The 18,101-nt window shown below is 41.2% G+C and overlaps 1 protein-coding gene across 3 annotated transcripts in view; it reads right to left on the reverse strand.

The window, feature by feature from the left end:
• tax1bp1b (Tax1 (human T-cell leukemia virus type I) binding protein 1b) overlaps window positions 1-18,101 on the reverse strand; it is a 66,838-nt gene that overhangs the window by 4,222 nt on the left and 44,515 nt on the right. Inside the window, exons 6-16 of one of the 3 annotated variants that reach the window (XM_060921808.1) lie at window positions 16,552-16,700; window positions 12,296-12,386; window positions 11,482-11,667; window positions 10,381-10,632; window positions 10,104-10,262; window positions 6,323-6,392; window positions 6,012-6,130; window positions 5,131-5,256; window positions 2,054-2,140; window positions 1,168-1,345; window positions 895-1,046 (exon numbers count right to left, since the gene is read on the reverse strand). In XM_060921808.1, the coding sequence (XP_060777791.1) occupies window positions 895-1,046; window positions 1,168-1,345; window positions 2,054-2,140; window positions 5,131-5,256; window positions 6,012-6,130; window positions 6,323-6,392; window positions 10,104-10,262; window positions 10,381-10,632; window positions 11,482-11,667; window positions 12,296-12,386; window positions 16,552-16,700 (1,569 nt within the window). The remainder of the gene's footprint in view (window positions 1-894; window positions 1,047-1,167; window positions 1,346-2,053; window positions 2,141-5,130; window positions 5,257-6,011; window positions 6,131-6,322; window positions 6,393-10,103; window positions 10,263-10,380; window positions 10,633-11,481; window positions 11,668-12,295; window positions 12,387-16,551; window positions 16,701-18,101) is intronic. The other 2 variants (XM_060921810.1, XM_060921809.1) reach the window with 2 other exon arrangements.

Genomic DNA, 18,101 nt, shown 5'->3' on the forward strand with positions numbered 1-18,101 from the left:
TGGAAGAAAGATAATTCTAATAACTAGGCCCGTTTCAAATGGCAGGTGTCGGACAACCAGTGACTATTTTGTTTATTGTCCAATCAATAGTCCGTCTGCTCTATTCCTAGCTACACCCATAAAATCCTGTTCAGTACTCTTGGCTCCCGAGCAAGAACACTAACCAAATTAAGCACCGGTCATTTGACAACAGAAATTAATTAAGTAAACTGCTACAGTGCATAATCGAACTAGAATGTATTTTAATGTGATGCTTGGTACTGCTTTAAGAACTTTGCCATACACTTCCTTGGGTTAAATGGTCTTTCTACCCTTTTAATTTTTCTTTTTTTTGTGCACCTGAATTAACTGACATCTTAGCAAATTTGCATGAATGATATTAACTAATATACAGATCCTCTACAGATAAGAAAATGTCTGATTACCCAGAAATGTTTTATTGGCCAAGGAAGCTCTTACCAAAAAATAAAAAAGGCATCAGACCAAATCAATTATTTTTACAAAATAGGGGAAATACTAACTTGCTGAAAATGTCCTTCATTTTTTAACCATTAGAGTTTGATCAAATTGGTCTTTTTCAGACGTACTTTTATTCTGCATTTCATAGGATGACAGAACTCTCCTATTCTGGTGAGAAACCTGGACTATGTCTGGGACAGCGAGTTGTTCCCAAGATATTTAGGGCTGAGTGATAGAAAAACTCTGACAAAGGACGAATAAATTAATATAAAGCTTTTCAAAGATTTCTAGCGCGGTGTCTGTTTGGATCCCTTAGTAATTATTGTCATGATTAAGATCCATTAGCAATTTAAAAGAGCCTAAAAATGTCTAATTACGTGAAAATACAATGGGCGTGTTCGTGCTGGTGTACAAGTCTAAGCGTGACCCACTCACAGTGTTGGGCTGCTCCTCGGGCTCCTCCAGACCGTCAGGGCGACTCAGATTGCGGGCAGGCTGGCTGCACACCACGTTGCTGTCCCAAGATGGAGGTCCAACAGGAGGAAGCCTAGGCATCTGATCATCTGAGAACTCCCCATCTGCGCTGTCTAAACCAAGACACATAATGGGTCATAGACTACCCTTCCTTATCTGAAGGGGTAACCAAAGCTGTGGCTTTTTATTTCAGTTGTCGTTGCATGATGTGTAACATGTGTACAGAAGACTGACCCCTGCTTTCAGATGAGTATGGGTTTCCGAACATCAGCTCTGTAGGACGCTGGGCCACCAGTAAAGGAGAAGGGACATCTGGCTGATATGGCAGGGGGTACTGCAGAAAAACTGGTGGTGTATCCAGACTACAATCATCCTCCTCCTCTTCGTCACGGCTAGCACTTCTCTGCAGTTCCTGCCATCAAAAATACATTTATTAAAGCTCAGCCAGTGAATGGAAACAAATGTAATGCAGTGGCAATACACAATTTAAAATGCCCTAGATGGAAGCTACATTTAAATTTTACTGTTACTAAATGTAGCTAGGCTGCCAAACAGAGGCCAAATAAATGAAAACCTTAAAGCGGCAAACAATTTATTGACGGCCATTCAGATTTCCATCAGTTTTCCTTTCTCTCCATCTTTAGCTCCAGACAATACATCATCCACCACAGTATTTTAGCTGCAGCATTGTGGACGCACTAGCCACCCTCTCGCACAAACAGTTTAATTAGCCCCTTAATTAAAAACTCCTCTGCCTGTTCAAAGGGATGCAGAGCTTTGCCTTTTACTGAAGTTTTCTGCAGGCGCCAATTTAATTTACAGTCTCAGCCTCAAATTGGGCCATTTTGCTAGTTGAAGCGTCAGGCTCTGTTCTCTAGCTACCTCACTCAGCAGTGCTTTTCGGATTTTTTTTTTTTTGGGCTGCTGTGCATCCCTTTCTGTGGTCCAGAGTAATTGAATGGAAAATGAGGCCTTGCTGGCTCTGCTGCCCCAATTAGAGAGATACGTTAAACCCAAACCAGATCCTGGGAGGGGGAGAAAAAAAAAAAAAAAAACAAGCACTCTGCGGGCATTTTTAGATTGGCACAAGTCTTTAAAAAAGAAAAATGAAAACCCGCACCCCTTCCAGTTTCTCCTTCTCTTTGGATAAAGCAGCAAGGCTGTCCTTCAGCTCCTTCAGTTCCCGACCCTTGGCTGCTACCTGGCTCTGTGCAATGAGAAGGACAGTAGTGCAATATTAGCTAAGAGCATACGGTGTTAATAATAGTGAAGACTGAGGGGGATAAATATCCGGAGGAAAACTAAGAATTCTTCAAGGTGGGTGGTGTTCTCGCAATTAACCGAATGGGTAAGAATGGCAAAAGAAGAATCTATAACAATCAGTGCGTGCGGGGGGCGTCGTGGCTCAGGTGGATAAGGCGCCATACCATAAATCCGGGGACCTGGGTTCGATTCTGACCCGAGGTCATTGCCCGATCCCTCCCCGTCTCTCTCTCCCGCTCATTTCCTGTCTCTACACTGTCCTATCCAATAAAGGTGAAAAAAGCCCCAAAAAGATCTTAAAAAAACAAACAATCAGTGTGTGCGGTGAATGACTCCCTTCCATCACTGCTGGACAATAGTCATTCTACTATCCTTCAGCCATGTTACTCACCGTGTTTAAATAAATCACAGTGAGTCAGCCATTAGATTAGGCTCTCTGTCTATCCTTCTCCATCTGTCTCCGTGTCTTGTGTATACAGCAGTAAAATGCTGTCTCTACTCGGTGCTCTTATAAACCTGCTCTGTCTGTGCAGTTGTGCTAACAAATGATACCATTCTGTGGAAAAACCTTGAGTCAAAGCAGTCGCGCAGACAGAAGAGAAGCAGTGCAGATGCAAGCGATCAGGGCTCAAATGGTTTCTGCGCCTTATTTACAAAACAGCTCAGAGCAGCAGTTATGATCGACAGTCTGATCCATTGCTTGGCATGAATAAGTTAGAAGAGGGTCATTTAGTGAATTGAGAGACTAAAGCAAACAGTTTTGTTCAAAAGGAGCAGAACAATTTATGGTTTGTGGCACAGCACCTATTGACCATTTACTATAAAAGGTACACTTGTTTTATAGCTTGCTTCACTGGCGTTTACATTAAACGTCCACCCCCCCCAAAAAAAATCTAAATCCTTGGGTTTGTGATCGTGTCCTTCAAATAAATGACTCCAGCACTAATATTTTTAAGTGTGACATGACATTATATAAAAGTTTTCTGTCTCAAATTTACTACCATATATATCCAACTAAATTTATATTTATATATTGACTAGAGATGGCACCAACCCATTATCCAGGACTAATATGAAACCCTCAACTTTGGGTCCAACTGTTTTTTTACAGCTCTGGTTAGGTTAACTTACAACTTACTTTTTAGTTGGTTATATTTTTGTTTACATTTATCAGCCAAACAACAATTGATAAACATGCATAGAACTTTTTTTTTTAAAACGAAGGAAATAAAGGGAAAGCCCGTCACAGTGTTTCCCCCAAGTTTAAAGTGCCATTCCACCATTGGATGTATTCTTTGGCATAAAATACAATATATTTTATGACAACATGACTAGACAGAGAAATCTTTTAGCTTCAAAATGATATATCAAACACAATATTTTGACAACGACAAGTATATTAATTTTGCGACCAAAGTCACCTACCCTTTTAATTTCCGCGCGTGATGTCATCGGCAGGTTCCCCTTCTTGTGTACCACGTCACGTGTGACGTGGCACAGATTATCAGCAATGGCGGATAGAACGCGATTTCCACTTGTCGATTGCTGTGCCAATATTCACCATCGACCGTCTCCTTTGGGCATCACTTGCCATTTTCCTTCGCTTCTTTTCCGAAGCTGACAATCGCGTTCTATCCGCCATTGCTGATAATCTGTGCCACGTCACACGTGACGTGGTACACAAGAAGGGGAACCTGCCGATGACATCACGCGCGGAAATTAAAAGGGTAGGTGACTTTGGTTGCAAAATTAATATACTTGTCGTTGTCAAAAAATTATGTTTGATATATAATTTTGAAGCTAAAAGATTTCTCTGTCTAGTCATGTTGTCATAAAATATATTGTATTTTATGCCAAAAAAATACATCCAATGGTGGAATGGCACTTTAATGGGTTTTTTTTGTTTGTTTGTTTTTGGGGGGTCAGGCATAAGTACTCAAAAGGGCTCAAGCTTTTCCAGTGGTTTGCATCTTGAGGTAAACCCTCTGTATTTACATTCATGAAGGCGCCTCCTGATTGTAAACTTTGACGACAGGTCTACCTCCTTAAGAGTGATCTTGACTTGGCTAGATGTTGTGAATGGGGTTTTTTTTTTCCACCAAGGAAAGAATTCTACAAATCGCACACTTTAGTTATCATCTGTGGTCTTCCAGGCCTTTTGGTGTCGCTGAGCTCACCAGTGCATTCCTTCTTTTTAAGAATGCACCAAATTGTTGATTTGGCCATTCCTAAAGATTCTGCTCTCTTTCCAATAGGTCTGTTCTGTTTTTTTTTCCAACCTAATGATGGCCTCCTTCACTTGCATCGACACCTATTTGGACTGCATATTTAGAGTTCCCATGAAAATTACTCAGTTTCCCCTCAGGATCATTAAAGTATTTCTGATTCCATGCAGATGCCAAATGCAAATTCAACACATGAAATCAACTCTAGACCTTCATCATCTTGTCATGAAATAGCAAGGAAACCGGTCATAACTGGCCATGAAACTGATTCGTCAATCAATTGTCCGATTACTTTTGAGTCTGTGAAAAACGCGGGACTATGTTAAAAAAAAAAAAATGGCTGTGATTACTAAACGGTTAATGCAATATTGCTGTTAAACACCCTGAATTAAAGCTGAAAATCTACACTTCAATCACATCTTGACAGCTTCATTCCATATCCGCTGTGGTGGTGTACAGAAGCAAAATTTCAAAAATCGTGTCACTGTCTAAATACTTATGGACCCAACTGTATATAATTCACTTTGAAAATTTGAACAATTATTTCCTACAGTACCATACAGTATAATCACGTCAGTCAGTCTATATTTCTATCAAACCTGGTCGTGTTTAAGAAAAGACGATAGAGAATGCCTCCACAGGAGGAAAACCTGATGATTTCACTGCACACACGGACAGGTTATACATTGAAACAGTAGGGGGAGCTGACCTTGTAGCGGTCCTCCTCAGCGGCCAGCTGCAGCTTTAGGCTTTCGTTGATCTTCACTTGCTCTTTCCACTTCAGCTCAAGTTTAGCCAGCTCATCCATCAGCATGCCGTTGCGCCCTTTCTCCTCCTACAGTACATGTCACATTTACACCACCGTTCAAAAGTTTGGGGTCACTTTGAAATGTCCTTATTTTTGAAAGAAAAGCACTGTTCTTTTCAATGAAGATCACTTTAAACTAATCAGAAATCCACTCTATCCATTGCTAATGTGGTAAATGACTATTCTAGCTGCAAATGTCTGGTTTTTGGTGCAATATCTCCATAGGTGTATAGAGGCCCATTTCCAGCAACTCTCACTCCAGTGTTCTAATGGTACAATGTGTTTGCTCATTGCCTCAGAAGGCTAATGGATGATTAGAAAACCCTTGTACAATCATGTTAGCACAGCTGAAAACAGTTGAGCTCTTTAGAGAAGCTATAAAACTGACCTTCCTTTGAGCAGATTGAGTTTCTGGAGCATCACATTTGTGGGGTCGATTAAATGCTCAAAATGGCCAGAAAAATGGCTTGACTATATTTTCTATTCATTTTACAACTTATGGTGGGAAATAAAAGTGTGACTTTTCATGGAAAACACAAAATTGTCTGGGTGAGCCCAAACTTTTGAACGGTAGTGTACAAACACGTCTTTGGTACCAGCATGATTGTAGCAAGTGCCTGAAAGCTACTGTAAATGCTCAGTTAAAAGCAGGGTGCATGGCTGTAACTAGATGCAGATGTTGATGCACTAGAGACACATGTCATGTCTGGCATGAAGATTAAATATAATGATTGTAAAAGAAAGGAAATGGTAATTAATACTCAAGAAGCAAGCTGACTTACACACAACATCTGTTTGCACTTCTTGTATTTGTCACCCTTATCAAACACATCCTTACTGACGCCCTTCAGATTGCCCTGGATAATAGCATCCAGCACGTTGTCTGATGAGCCTGGGCTTCCTATCACAGAGACAAAAGCTTACTGATACCTTTATTCTCAAAGAAAACCGTTTTTAACTACAAGGATCTGTCTTTTGAATTACAGTCAGAGAAAATCAGATGACTAACAATAGTTAATACACAAACCGGCTGCTAGGACACAAGAAAACATTAAGTTAGCTAGGATACAAACGTTACGTTAGCTAAACGTACCTGGCACAGATGCCTCAGGGCTGGCAGACAAGGGGCCAGTTGCTGCATCTAAACCAGAACTTCTCTTTACCTAAAAAAGCAACAATGACCTTCTATTTAGTATTGTACTTACTGTAAGCATGAACTGATGTATTACTTATCTCAATCTGAAAATTATTCTTGCTCTTTCCGTATCCCTGAGCACAAAATTTTTGGATACTGGATGGCTGACTCTGGCTTATCGACTGGTGTTCTGGTCAAGCACTAGGTTTCCATTTAAAACAAACATTCAGTATTTCATAGTTTTTGATGAACTGATGCCTGCTATTACGAATTACTAGCGGAGTTACGTAGTATCCAGACCTAGCATGCTAAGCTAGCTATATACAGTGGTGCCTGAAAGTTTGTGAACCCTTTAGAATGTTCTATATTTCTGCATAAATATGACCTAAAACATCAAATTTTCACACAAGTCCTAAAAGTAGATAAAGAGAACCCAGTTAAACAAATGAGACAAAAATATTATACTTGGTCATTTATTTATTGAGGAAAATGATCCGATATTACATATCTGTGAGTGGCAAAAGTATGTGAACCTCTAGGATTAGCAGTTAATTTGAAGGTGAAATTAGAGTCAGGTGTTTTCAATCAATGGGATGACAATCAGGTGTGAGTGGGCACCCTGTTTTATTTAAAGAACAGGGATCTATCAAAGTCTGATCTTCACAACACATGTTTGTGGAAGTGTATCATGGTACGAACAAAGGAGATTTCTGAGGACCTCAGAAAAAGCGTTGTTGTTGCTCATCAGGCTGGAAAAGGTTACAAAACCATCTCTAAAGAGTTTGGACTCCACCAATCCACAGTCAGACAGATTGTGTGCAAATGGAGGAAACTCAAGACCATTGTTACCCTCTCCAGGAGTGGTCGACCAACAAAGATCACTCCAAGAGCAAGGCGTGTAATAGTTGGCGAGGTCACAAAGGAGCCCAGGGTAACTTCTAAGCAACTGAAGGCCTCTCTCACATTGGCTAATGTTAATGTTCATGAGTCCACCATCAGAACACTGAACAACAATGGTGTGCATGGCAGGGTTGCAAGAAGAAAGCCACTGCTCTCCAAAAAGAACATTGCTGCTCATTTGCAGTTTGCTAAAGATCACGTGGACAAGCCAGAAGGCTAATGGAAACATTTTTGTGGATGAGACCAAAATAGAACTTTTTGGTTTAAATGAGAAGCGTTATGTTTGGAGAAAGGAAAACACTGCATTCCAGCATAAGAACCTTATCTCATCTGTGAAACATGGTGGTGGTAGTATCATGGTTTGGGTCTGTTTTGCTGCATCTGGGCCAGGATGGCTTGCCATCATTGATGGAACAATGAATTCTGAATTATACCAGCAAATTCTAAAGGAAAATGTCAGGACATCGGTCCATGAACTGAATCTCAAGAGAAGGTGGGTCATGCAGCAAGACAACGAACCTAAGGACACAAGTCGTTCTACCAAAGAATGGTTAAAGAAGAATCAAGTTCATGTTTTGGAATGGCCAAGTCAAAGTCCTGACCTTAATCCAATCGAAATGTTGTGGAAGGACCTGAAGCGAGCAGTTCATGTGAAGCTGTTGAAGCTGCTCTGTATGGAGGAATGGGCTAAAATTCCTCCAAGCCGGTGTGCAGGACTGATCAACAGTTACCGCAAACGTTTAGTTGCAGTTACTGCTGCACAAGGGGGTCACACTTAAAGCAAACTGAAAGCAAAGGTTCACGTACTTTTGCCACTCACAGATATGTAATATTGGATCATTTTCCTCAATAAATAAGTGACCGAGTATAATATTTTTGTCTCGTTTGTTTAACTGGGTAACTTGGGTAATGTTAGTGAAGAACAAAAGGTATAGTCTGATCAGTGAGGCTACTGTTAAATAAATTGGAAATCAGGTCACTGAAATCCAACTCAATATATCCTACAACCATTATGATTTTTTAACAAGCGTAAAGAAGGTCCAAGTTTCTTTGGCTTTAAAATGTATATCTTAAAACAATTTACTGTCCTAAATGATTGCTGTAATTGATTAAGAGAATACCTCACTCATTGGGTCCTTGAATATTTTTTTTTTTTTAAAGTGCACTTTGAGTTGTGTGTGTCACTAGATCAGCAGTACCCACCCTTCCTCTGGCCTGCCCTGATAAGTAAGGATACAACACCAACTTGAGACAACCAGCTGTAATATTCAAACCTGTTATTTGGGTCGGAACCGTTAGATATCCTAAGAGCAGTGTTGCCGCCTCTTTTCAAAGGGAAAGTAACTAACACTACGTTCAGACTGCAACCTGAAACGACCCATATCCGATTTGTTGTGAAATCCGATTTTTTTGTTAGGCCGTTCACATTACCAATTATATGAGACTTGTATGCGATCTCCAATATGAACGGAAAATGACCCAAAAGTGTCCCGCATGCGCAAATTGACACGTAATAAGCACATCTACCTAATACGTAAACCAAAAAAAAAAGCGCACTCTTCAAGTTTAATGATTTTCTTTTTTTGTTTGTGTTTGTTTGTTTGTTTAATTATCTGGTTAGTGTTCAAGTGTGAGGTCTCGTGTGTCTTTTTGTTTCTGAACTGAAATGAAAACGTGTAGCCTGGTAACGAGGGTTGACTCCTAAATGTCTCTCTAATTTCTATATAAGTGCACTACATGTTACTAGGAAGTAATGGATTTTTAAACTCTATATAGTGCACTCGAGCTTCAGTAGGCAGTCATTTGGGATACGGCCGCTGTATTACCAAACTCTTAATTCAGGCTTAATAATTTGCACATATTTATTTCGTCATATTAATAAACTTTTTCTACATTTTTATAAATATTTATTTAGATTGTTTATAGCCAGCTGAATTCTGCAACTTCTCTCAGCGCTGGCTCAAGGTGCAGAAACACCAGTGCAGTTTGCTATGGAGATGAGGCGAGACCTGGCGATGTGGTACAGGATGGTTTAAGTTATAAATCAGTTATAGAAACTGTTTTATTTAATCAGGCTAACAGATCAACATCCAGGTCCCTACCAAATCCACCATTAGCTTGATCAATTCTATAAAAGTCTATTTAAATTCTGAAAACTGTACAAATGATGTTGTTTTCCACCAAAGAGGCGGGATTAGCCAACACAGAATAGTGACGTTTGTCTCTTGTTGATGACGTGTAGGTCGCATGAATGCGACCTGTCCGGTCAGACTGCAGTCGCATGTGAAAATATCGGATATGCATCGGATTTAGGACCACATATCCAAGCGGCCTGGGTCGCATGTGAAAAAATCGGATTGGTGTCGTTCAGATTGTCAATAACAAATCGGATACAGGTCGCATATGGGCAAAAGAATCGGATATGGGTCGTTTCAGGGTGCAGTCTGAACGTAGTCTAATGCGCGCTCAAAAAAAAAATTGTCCAATTACAATGATCACTTTTCTTACCTACAAATTTAAACAAGTAGTAGTGTACAGGTGGGACATACAATGTTGACCAGTGACTGGTTGTTGGGAACATAAGCTCGCAGAAGTGCAAGTCAGTCAGGTCTGAGTTGACTGAACCTGCTCACTCACTTCATATAACCAGCAGCTGTAATCTGAGCTGGACGGCTGTGTTGAGTGCAGGACAGTTGCTAACATCTGTTCAGAAAGTCTCTAGATTTGTCACTAATCTATTTTGAGTGAAAGTGGTCAAAATGTCAGCAAGTTGTTAAGTTGGCAACACTGACAGAGGCTTGAACTGGGCATCGGGTTATACAGAAGCGTGTTTACATACCCCTTGCTGCTCAGAGAGTTTGACCACCTGTTTCTGCAGTCTCTGACACTCCTTGTATTTCTCCTTATAATGTTCTGCAGCCATCTGCAACCTGAGCTTTAGGTCTTCCACTTCTCTCTGCAGCTCAGCTAGAGCCAAATCTTCAGACTCCTTACGCTGCTACAAAACATACAGATCACTTTTACACCACGAGTGCAAACCCTAACTGGACACCTAAAGCTGACCGCTCAGATGCAGATTAGGATTTCTGGGAGGGTCACAGTGCATTGCAACTTACTGCTTCCTGCGTGGCCGAGATCTTCATTTCCTCCACTTGTTTTTCCAGACGACTGCACTCAGCCCGTGCCTCAGCTTGGCCCTGTCTGAGCGTGTCAACCTCCAGCTTGACCCGGTAGAGCTCAGCCATGCTGCGATCCCGTGCGCTGGATGAGTCCCGCAGCTCTGCAGAGAGCATGGTAGCCTGCTGCTGAGTGGCCTGCAACTGCTCCTCTTTTTGCCTCAGCTGCTCCCGCAGTGCCTTGCTCTCCCCCTGAGAACACACAAACATGAAATCACTTGCATACAAACTTTCAAAATACTCCAGTTTATCTAACAGGGATTATCATCATGTACATAATTTCACCAGTAAAGCTTGAGCTTTACATCATTCAAACTATTTCCCTGGGATGCACACATTCACTCGTGGCACGAAATCCACTTCACACATGGTGTAAATGTGTGTGTCAAACATTTCAGTTTGTTTATCTCCTGTCTTCACCATACTCTGCTGGCAAGCTGCTCAAAAATAAGTACACCTTAGACTGATATTTATTTGAATTTGTTCTCTATACGAATGGCCGTAGGGGTTCGGAGACCAAACGTTACGAGACTGTAGCGGACTAGTAATCCATCAGAGTCTGTCAGTTTGGTGGCTAGCAATCAAAGTCATAGGATCATACACTAATAAGAAAGATGAATGTTTCACTAACTCTGTGCAGTTCTTCTCTCTCTCATTAGTTTGTCTCACCTCTACGCTGCCCTTCCCCACTTTCTGTTTTCTCAGTTCACTGTCTCTCGCCTCCCCCTGACGCTGAGCTGCATTCCTGTCACCAAATTGGAAACAAGGCACACTGATTTCTAGGAATGGATTAATAAATAAAGTGTGGGTATTTTTTTTTTAATAGGGAAAATGTATTTGGCCACTCGTAAACATGCCTGGGCACAGGGCCAAAGTAAAACTTGTGTGTGGGGCAACACAGTTTTAATACAATACGCACCCAAAAACTAAAAAGGTGTCAGTTTCCAAAATCTGCCAAAATCTCCAAACAGCTTTTGGTACACCACAGAATCAATGAGCAACCTGAAGCGGAAGAGACAGGGGTGTGTAGATTTATATTACCGAGGGGGAAGTGTTAGCCAGTAGTTGGCGATGCTGCTTGTCTTTCTCTGCCAGGCAGGCTTTGGCTCGTGCCAGCTCCTCCTTCAGCTGCGCAATGGTATTCTCCTTATTCACGTCCACTGATCTCAGCATCTGCAGCTCAGCACTTAGCTTGGTGTTCTCTAGCTCTCGGTTCTTCAGGTGAATCTGGGTCACACACACACACACAACTCAGTGGCCTCATTTGTCTAGGACTCTGAGACTGCGGCACTTGAGCACAAACGGTCCATAATTATCACCAGGCTGCATTTCCGCTCTGCATGGAAATGCGCTGCCTAACTCTAATTATAACAGCAATAAGAAAGTACCAGCAGCACTGGGCTAACCCACACAGCCAGGGGCAACAGCAATGAGGTGTGGGCCTAGCTACGTTTCCGTAGCTACAGCTCCATATCACGCCTAGTTCCTGTGCCCACCACCAAAAAAAAGCAACGGAGACATGTAAAGCTTCCTGTGTGAACAGAGCCAGGCCTGTTCCTAGAGAGCAGGTAAACTGGGGAGGGGGTGTTGCAAGATGGAGCGCAAACCTAATTAAGGTCTGCTTTAAGAACATCAGCGGGGAGATTTACTGGCTCTGGCTAGAGTGGGCCACCAGTGTTTCTTCTCTCCAGACACTTGAGTATCAAAGCAAATTGCCTTATCACACACATTGATAGGTCTGGGAGTTCAAAGAAGGGTAAAGTGCCATGTGCCATTTTTAGTAGTCTCTTGTTTGTTAAAACACATTAAATACTGTATTCTACAATGATAATTTGGGTGGTGTTGGATGTCTTACCTTATAGAGCTCTTTCTCATCCTTCTCATTCTTCAGCTGAGACTCCAGTGCTTCTTTCTCAAGAGTGAGCTTCTTCACTCGATCTTTCAGGCTAGCAGTTAGGACATGAAGTAATCAATAATCCTCACTTGGAATTCGTACTCACGCAATAAATGCACAGTATTTCTTTGCTAATTAGTAGTAGGTGTTAGGGCTCGACATTTTCAACCTCATAGGAAAATATCCCAGTATCCCAGTATAAAGTAACAGAATAATTATAAGGACAACAAAGACATACAATGTCAATAATGTAAAGCACCATGTGTACATATGGGACCTCAATACCATCTCCACATCAGTCCTGTAGGGTCTTTACACAGTCACAGTATTCCCTAACACCTACTAAATACATGTATAGTATGCCACATATTATTTACTTATTGTTGGACATTGCTAGTCTGGCTAACGCGACTTCAAAGCTCTACAAGCTATTGGTCTGGCCAAGATATTCAGCCCAACCGTTTCCCAGAGCCCGTGGTTGACCCGCCTCCCTGAAATGCCTCAGTTTGCTACTGGTCGAAGCCAGAAAAGGCTGTGACGAAGCTTAAACCAATCACATCACTCTTTCCTCTGACGTATGTGACGCGACGATAGGATTCTCGCTGAGCCCCATTGATTTGGCTACTAGCGGGGCTAAAGGCCAATTTATGCTGACAACCCAGTCCTCGCAGACGGTGTCGCAGACAGTGTCTGCGTAGCCCCCCCACCTTCGCAGACGCCCTGCGCGCACCTCCCAAAAATTGTGACCACCGCAGAAGCCTCGCAGACAGCGCCGCAGACAAGAGGGCTCTGATTGGTCCACTCTACCCACTGTACACGCACTTCCGCTTCCCTACTTTCCCGGTTTGGTTTGTTTTCACGACCGGCATTTTTAAAAACACGAGCCAAGATGGAGCAGCACGAAGAGCGGTTGATTGAGGAAGTGCGTACATCTATACGACTCCAGTTCTAGTCATTATAAAAAATAAATAAATCTCTAGTCATTATAAGTAACCGGAGGATAAACACTCCACTAACCACACCCACCAACTACTCCTAGCAACTTCGCGCCCCCTTGCGTTGTGCCGGTGAATAACATCGCGCACGCCTATTCCCCCGCTCAACAATAAATTACAACTGTCTGCGAAAAGCTATCTGCGAAAGCCTTGTCGCAAGAGCATGCAGAGGCCTTAACTGGTAGATTAAACTCTTACCGAAGCCGGTCGGGAGCAAGGCGAAAACGTCTTTCCTTTCAATAAATACCTCCAGGGCTGCTCTTTGCTCCGTTTTCAATGAGAACTTCCCGTTGAATGCTTTCAATACAGCATGATTCTGTAAACAATCTATGGCTTCCGGTCGCAGTTCTACTACGTCACTGCCTTGAACACTCCTCTACCCAGGGCCGTTGGAGATGCTCAAAGTTGATTGGCTCCCGATTTTTCCGGAGCTTGGAAGAGCTGGAGATAGCTTGCCTGGCCAGACTAAGCTCGCAACAGGCCCTCGTGTTGCGTCACGCTTAGGATGGGCGGGCCCAGGCTAGGACATTGCAGCACTCCAATTGGTGGACGCAACTAATTTGTCTAATTTGACAAGGTTCAGGTTATAGTCACTAAAATCCAATACAAGCTGACAAAAGAAATCTGATCACTAAAGGCAGAGGCTCCAACTCTCCCGCTTTAGGGAACATTTAGAAAATCCTCCCGACCTCCCGCTGACAACATAAAAATCTCCCGCCTGCCCGCCCTTACTACACATGATTAGTTAAAACAATATATAACTTCATACGTTTATGTTGACGAAAATTAATAGTTGACTTTCCGCTTTTCGTGTGTCTGACATTGTATGGGTGGACTCAAGTGTGTACCCCGTGGTATATGCCGGAACGGAGGGATTGGAGTGAATGCCAGAGGCATGCGCGCACGCAAATCAAGCGCATATGAATCGAGCGGAATTCAGTATGCCGCAGGGTACACACTTGAGCCACCCAATGTCTTAGCAGTTACCGATAAAGCATACAGATGGCGCTATTAATTATACACGCGAGAGAACGAGAAAACCCGCGACACTCAACCATTTTATTTGTTTTTTCGCGTCTGCATTTCGTCTGCATTTATTGCCTGCTCATCTTTAACTTTATGTTCTCTTGAATGAGTTAATGAAACGAAGTTCTGTTGGTGGAAATGGCGAAAGACAAACTACAAAGAAAAAATATCAGAAAATCAAGATAAAGTTCGGATCGCCCGTCGCGATGGTTGCCAGGGACGAATGGCGGACTATTTTGGACGGCAGCAAGACGACCCTATATCTGACCGGTTAGATCACCAGACCAGACGTTAGATTCTAACGAACTTGTCTGACTTTTTTTGTCTGATGACTTTTACGAACTTAGACTTAGAATATTATTAGAACATCATCATCGGAGGGTCTACCATTGGCAATTTATAATAGTCATTATTGACATTAACATTAGGCATATTAAAGTTTGGTCTATAGCAGACCTGGGCATTTTACGGCCCGCGGGCCACATCCGGCCCTTTGGTTCATTCTGACCGGCCCGCGTAAGGTTAATTAGAAATTACAAAATAAACGTATTTTCTAATTTTACCTCATGCATGGACTGAATGTGCATTGCTTTTATTTTGAAGTTGTGTTCAACAAAAACGCAATACGCGCGACATGAAATCCCACGAAACCTAATCCCGCGATAACTACTTTCGTAATTTGTCCAGACCAACCACAAACTTGTACGTCATCCTTCAAACGGTCCAGCCAATCACATAGTGTGACGTCACCAGCAGGCGCCGGAGCCCGAGCCGATCTGTAGATCTGATTCCTACTTTTTGGTGAATAATCATTATTTTTACAAAATATTACATACCCAAGTGTCGATATGCCAAATCCCCCCCTTCATGGCCTGCTCTTAAGAATGAACTGTCCTTGTTACAAAAATGTCTGAAATATATAAACAATCCCCATGCAAATATACTGTACACATTCATAGCACAAGTTAACCTTTCATAAACCCCTCGTTTTTTTTTCCATATATTGTGTATATATGTATTTGATAAGTTTTCTTTTTAGATTATATTTTCAGAGGTGTGATTTTATGTTGTAATATAAAATAATTCTGTTTGTTTGAATTTAATAAAAAAAAAAAAAGATCTGATTCCTACACCGAATCGACAGATGATCTGTCTGCTGTGCTTCGCATCTCCACCTCAGACATTCAACCTGACTCTGATGCACTCGTTAAAGACCAACAGAGACGAGATTTCTCTCACTGAACAAATAAACTGAAAAACACCAAATGAGGTGATTAGACTACAAATGTGGGCATCATTATTATAATATGATGTATCTTGCTTGATATTTGGAGTAGAAAGACAATATTGTGATGTCTTTATTGTGTTTTGGGGTGAATGTGACTGAAAAAAAAAAAAAAAAAAAAAAATGGTACAAATGTTCACATTTTGTTAACCATTGTTTTGGGAAATTTGATTGAATAAATGACATTTTTTGTAAGGCAATCTCGTTTTTTCCATACTCTTACCAGTCTTAGCAGCTTGTAAAAACAATGTTATTTATTGCTTTATATAAAGAAATACAATTAATATTATGCAGAATTTAGTTCAGCCTTTTGGTCCGGCCCTCCACAAAATTTTCTGTTTCTCATGTGGCCCCATGGAAAAAATAATTGCCCACCCCTGGTCTATAGTCACTGGATTTATCTAGATCTGTTACTATTAATAAGATTTAACTGACATGAAATGTGGTGAATAATTCATATATTTTATATAAATAAAACTTGACTTCACGCCTATGGTGCTCAAACTTGTCTCCCTCTGAGCTACTCGCAGAGAGGGAGAATCTCCCTCTTTGCAATTTCCCAAGTTGGAGCCTCTGCTAAAGGTAACAGTAAAGGTAGAATTTGCATCCTGAATGTGAAAGGCAGAAATTGCATTTTATTCTTATAATATTTGGCATAAAATCCAAAATATCTACTAGACTAATAAAAACTGTAGGTTTTGTTTCATTTAAGCCAGGTCACGACATAATGAGGCCTAGTGCAGCCCGAAATATCTGAAGTAGATTTTAATCATTAGAAAACAGTCGTGGAAATCATATTTTATATTTTTCTGAGGAATAGTCTGCAGTTTATAAGGAACTTGCATAAAAATTAACACCGACTGTAAGACTGGAACAGTATTTAAATTCGTATTTTGATCAAAATAACACACCAGTCCAACTCCGTCTCCTTCTGCAAGCCTTTCTGGGTGACCCCGATAAGATCCTCTTCCAGCTGCAGCAGCCGTGCTGTATTCTCCTCCATTCTCTTCTTCACCTCCTCTCTCTCCTCCTGTAGGCTCTGGGAGGACAGCTGCAGCTCCTAAGATATACACAAATCTCTCAGTATTTGTAAAACTTAATGTAGGCACTCCATCAAAAAAAAAAAAAAAAAAAAAAAAAAAAGATTACACAATCCAGCTATTACAAATCAGTGATTTCTGATGCTCACATTAAATCACTTAAAACTCTCCAATTTATCCTGATTGATATTTTAACTGTTAAATCTGTTGCACTGTAAAACTGTAATCATTTTTGGAAAAAAAAAATTGTATTATGTGACTGAATAGACCCATAAAAAATAAAAACCCAGGAAATATCCATTAGATAAATCACGAAAATCATTCCTCCAGAATTCCCCTCTACTGTATCCTCGTAGGAGCAAAATCTTTTTTAGAATTATTCTAGCAGCACATAAAACATCATATAAAAGTGCAGTCATAAAATTAACAGCCACAAATGGGTGGGAAAACTCATCTTAACTCAATTTTCCCCTCTGTGCTCATACAAATACACTTCAAAAAACTCCACTCTAAGTCACCCAATGATAGCTGCAATATCTATCACATACACACTCTGTTCACTTTATTAGGAACACCTGCACATCTTATACTGTCTAATCCTCATGCAGCAGCAGCGCAATGCAAAATATCATGCAGATCCAGGGCAAGAGCTTCAGCTAGCATTCACATCAAACATCAGAATGGGGGAAATGTGATTTCAGTGACCGACGATGGCATGGTTGTTATCACATGGGCTGTTGTGAGGATTTCAGAAACTACTGACCTCTGGGGATTTTCACACACACCAGTCTCTACAGTTTACACAGAATGATGCAAAAAATAAATAAATAAATAAAAATTAAAAACACTTTGAGTGAGCAACAGTTCTGTGGGTGGAAACACCTTGTTGATTCGAGAGGTTAGAAGTAAAATGGCCAGACTGGTTTGAACTGGAAGAAGGATAAATCACTCTTTACAACAATGGTGAACAGAAAAGCTTCACAGCATGCACAAACCACTGAAGCATGGGGTGGATGGGCTACAACAGTAGACCACCACATCAGGTGTCATGCATACCGAGATGCTGTTCTGCTCACCACAGTTGTAAAGAGTGCTTATCTGAGCTACTACAGACTTCCTGTCAGTTCAGAACAGTCTGATCATTCTCCTCTGATCTCGCTCATCTACAAGGTAGATGTATCACATACACACTCTGTTCACTTTATTAGGAACACCTGCACATCTTATACTGTCTAATCCTCATGCAGCAGCAGCGCAATGCAAAATATCATGCAGATCCAGGGCAAGAGCTTCAGCAAATACACTTCAAAAAACTCCACTCTAAGTCACCCAATGATAGCTGCAATATCTATCACATACACACTCTGTTCACTTTATTAGGAACACCTGCACATCTTATACTGTCTAATCCTCATGCAGCA

The sequence above is a fragment of the Neoarius graeffei genome, chromosome 5 (assembly GCF_027579695.1).
Source record: "Neoarius graeffei isolate fNeoGra1 chromosome 5, fNeoGra1.pri, whole genome shotgun sequence".
NCBI lineage: Eukaryota > Metazoa > Chordata > Actinopteri > Siluriformes > Ariidae > Neoarius > Neoarius graeffei.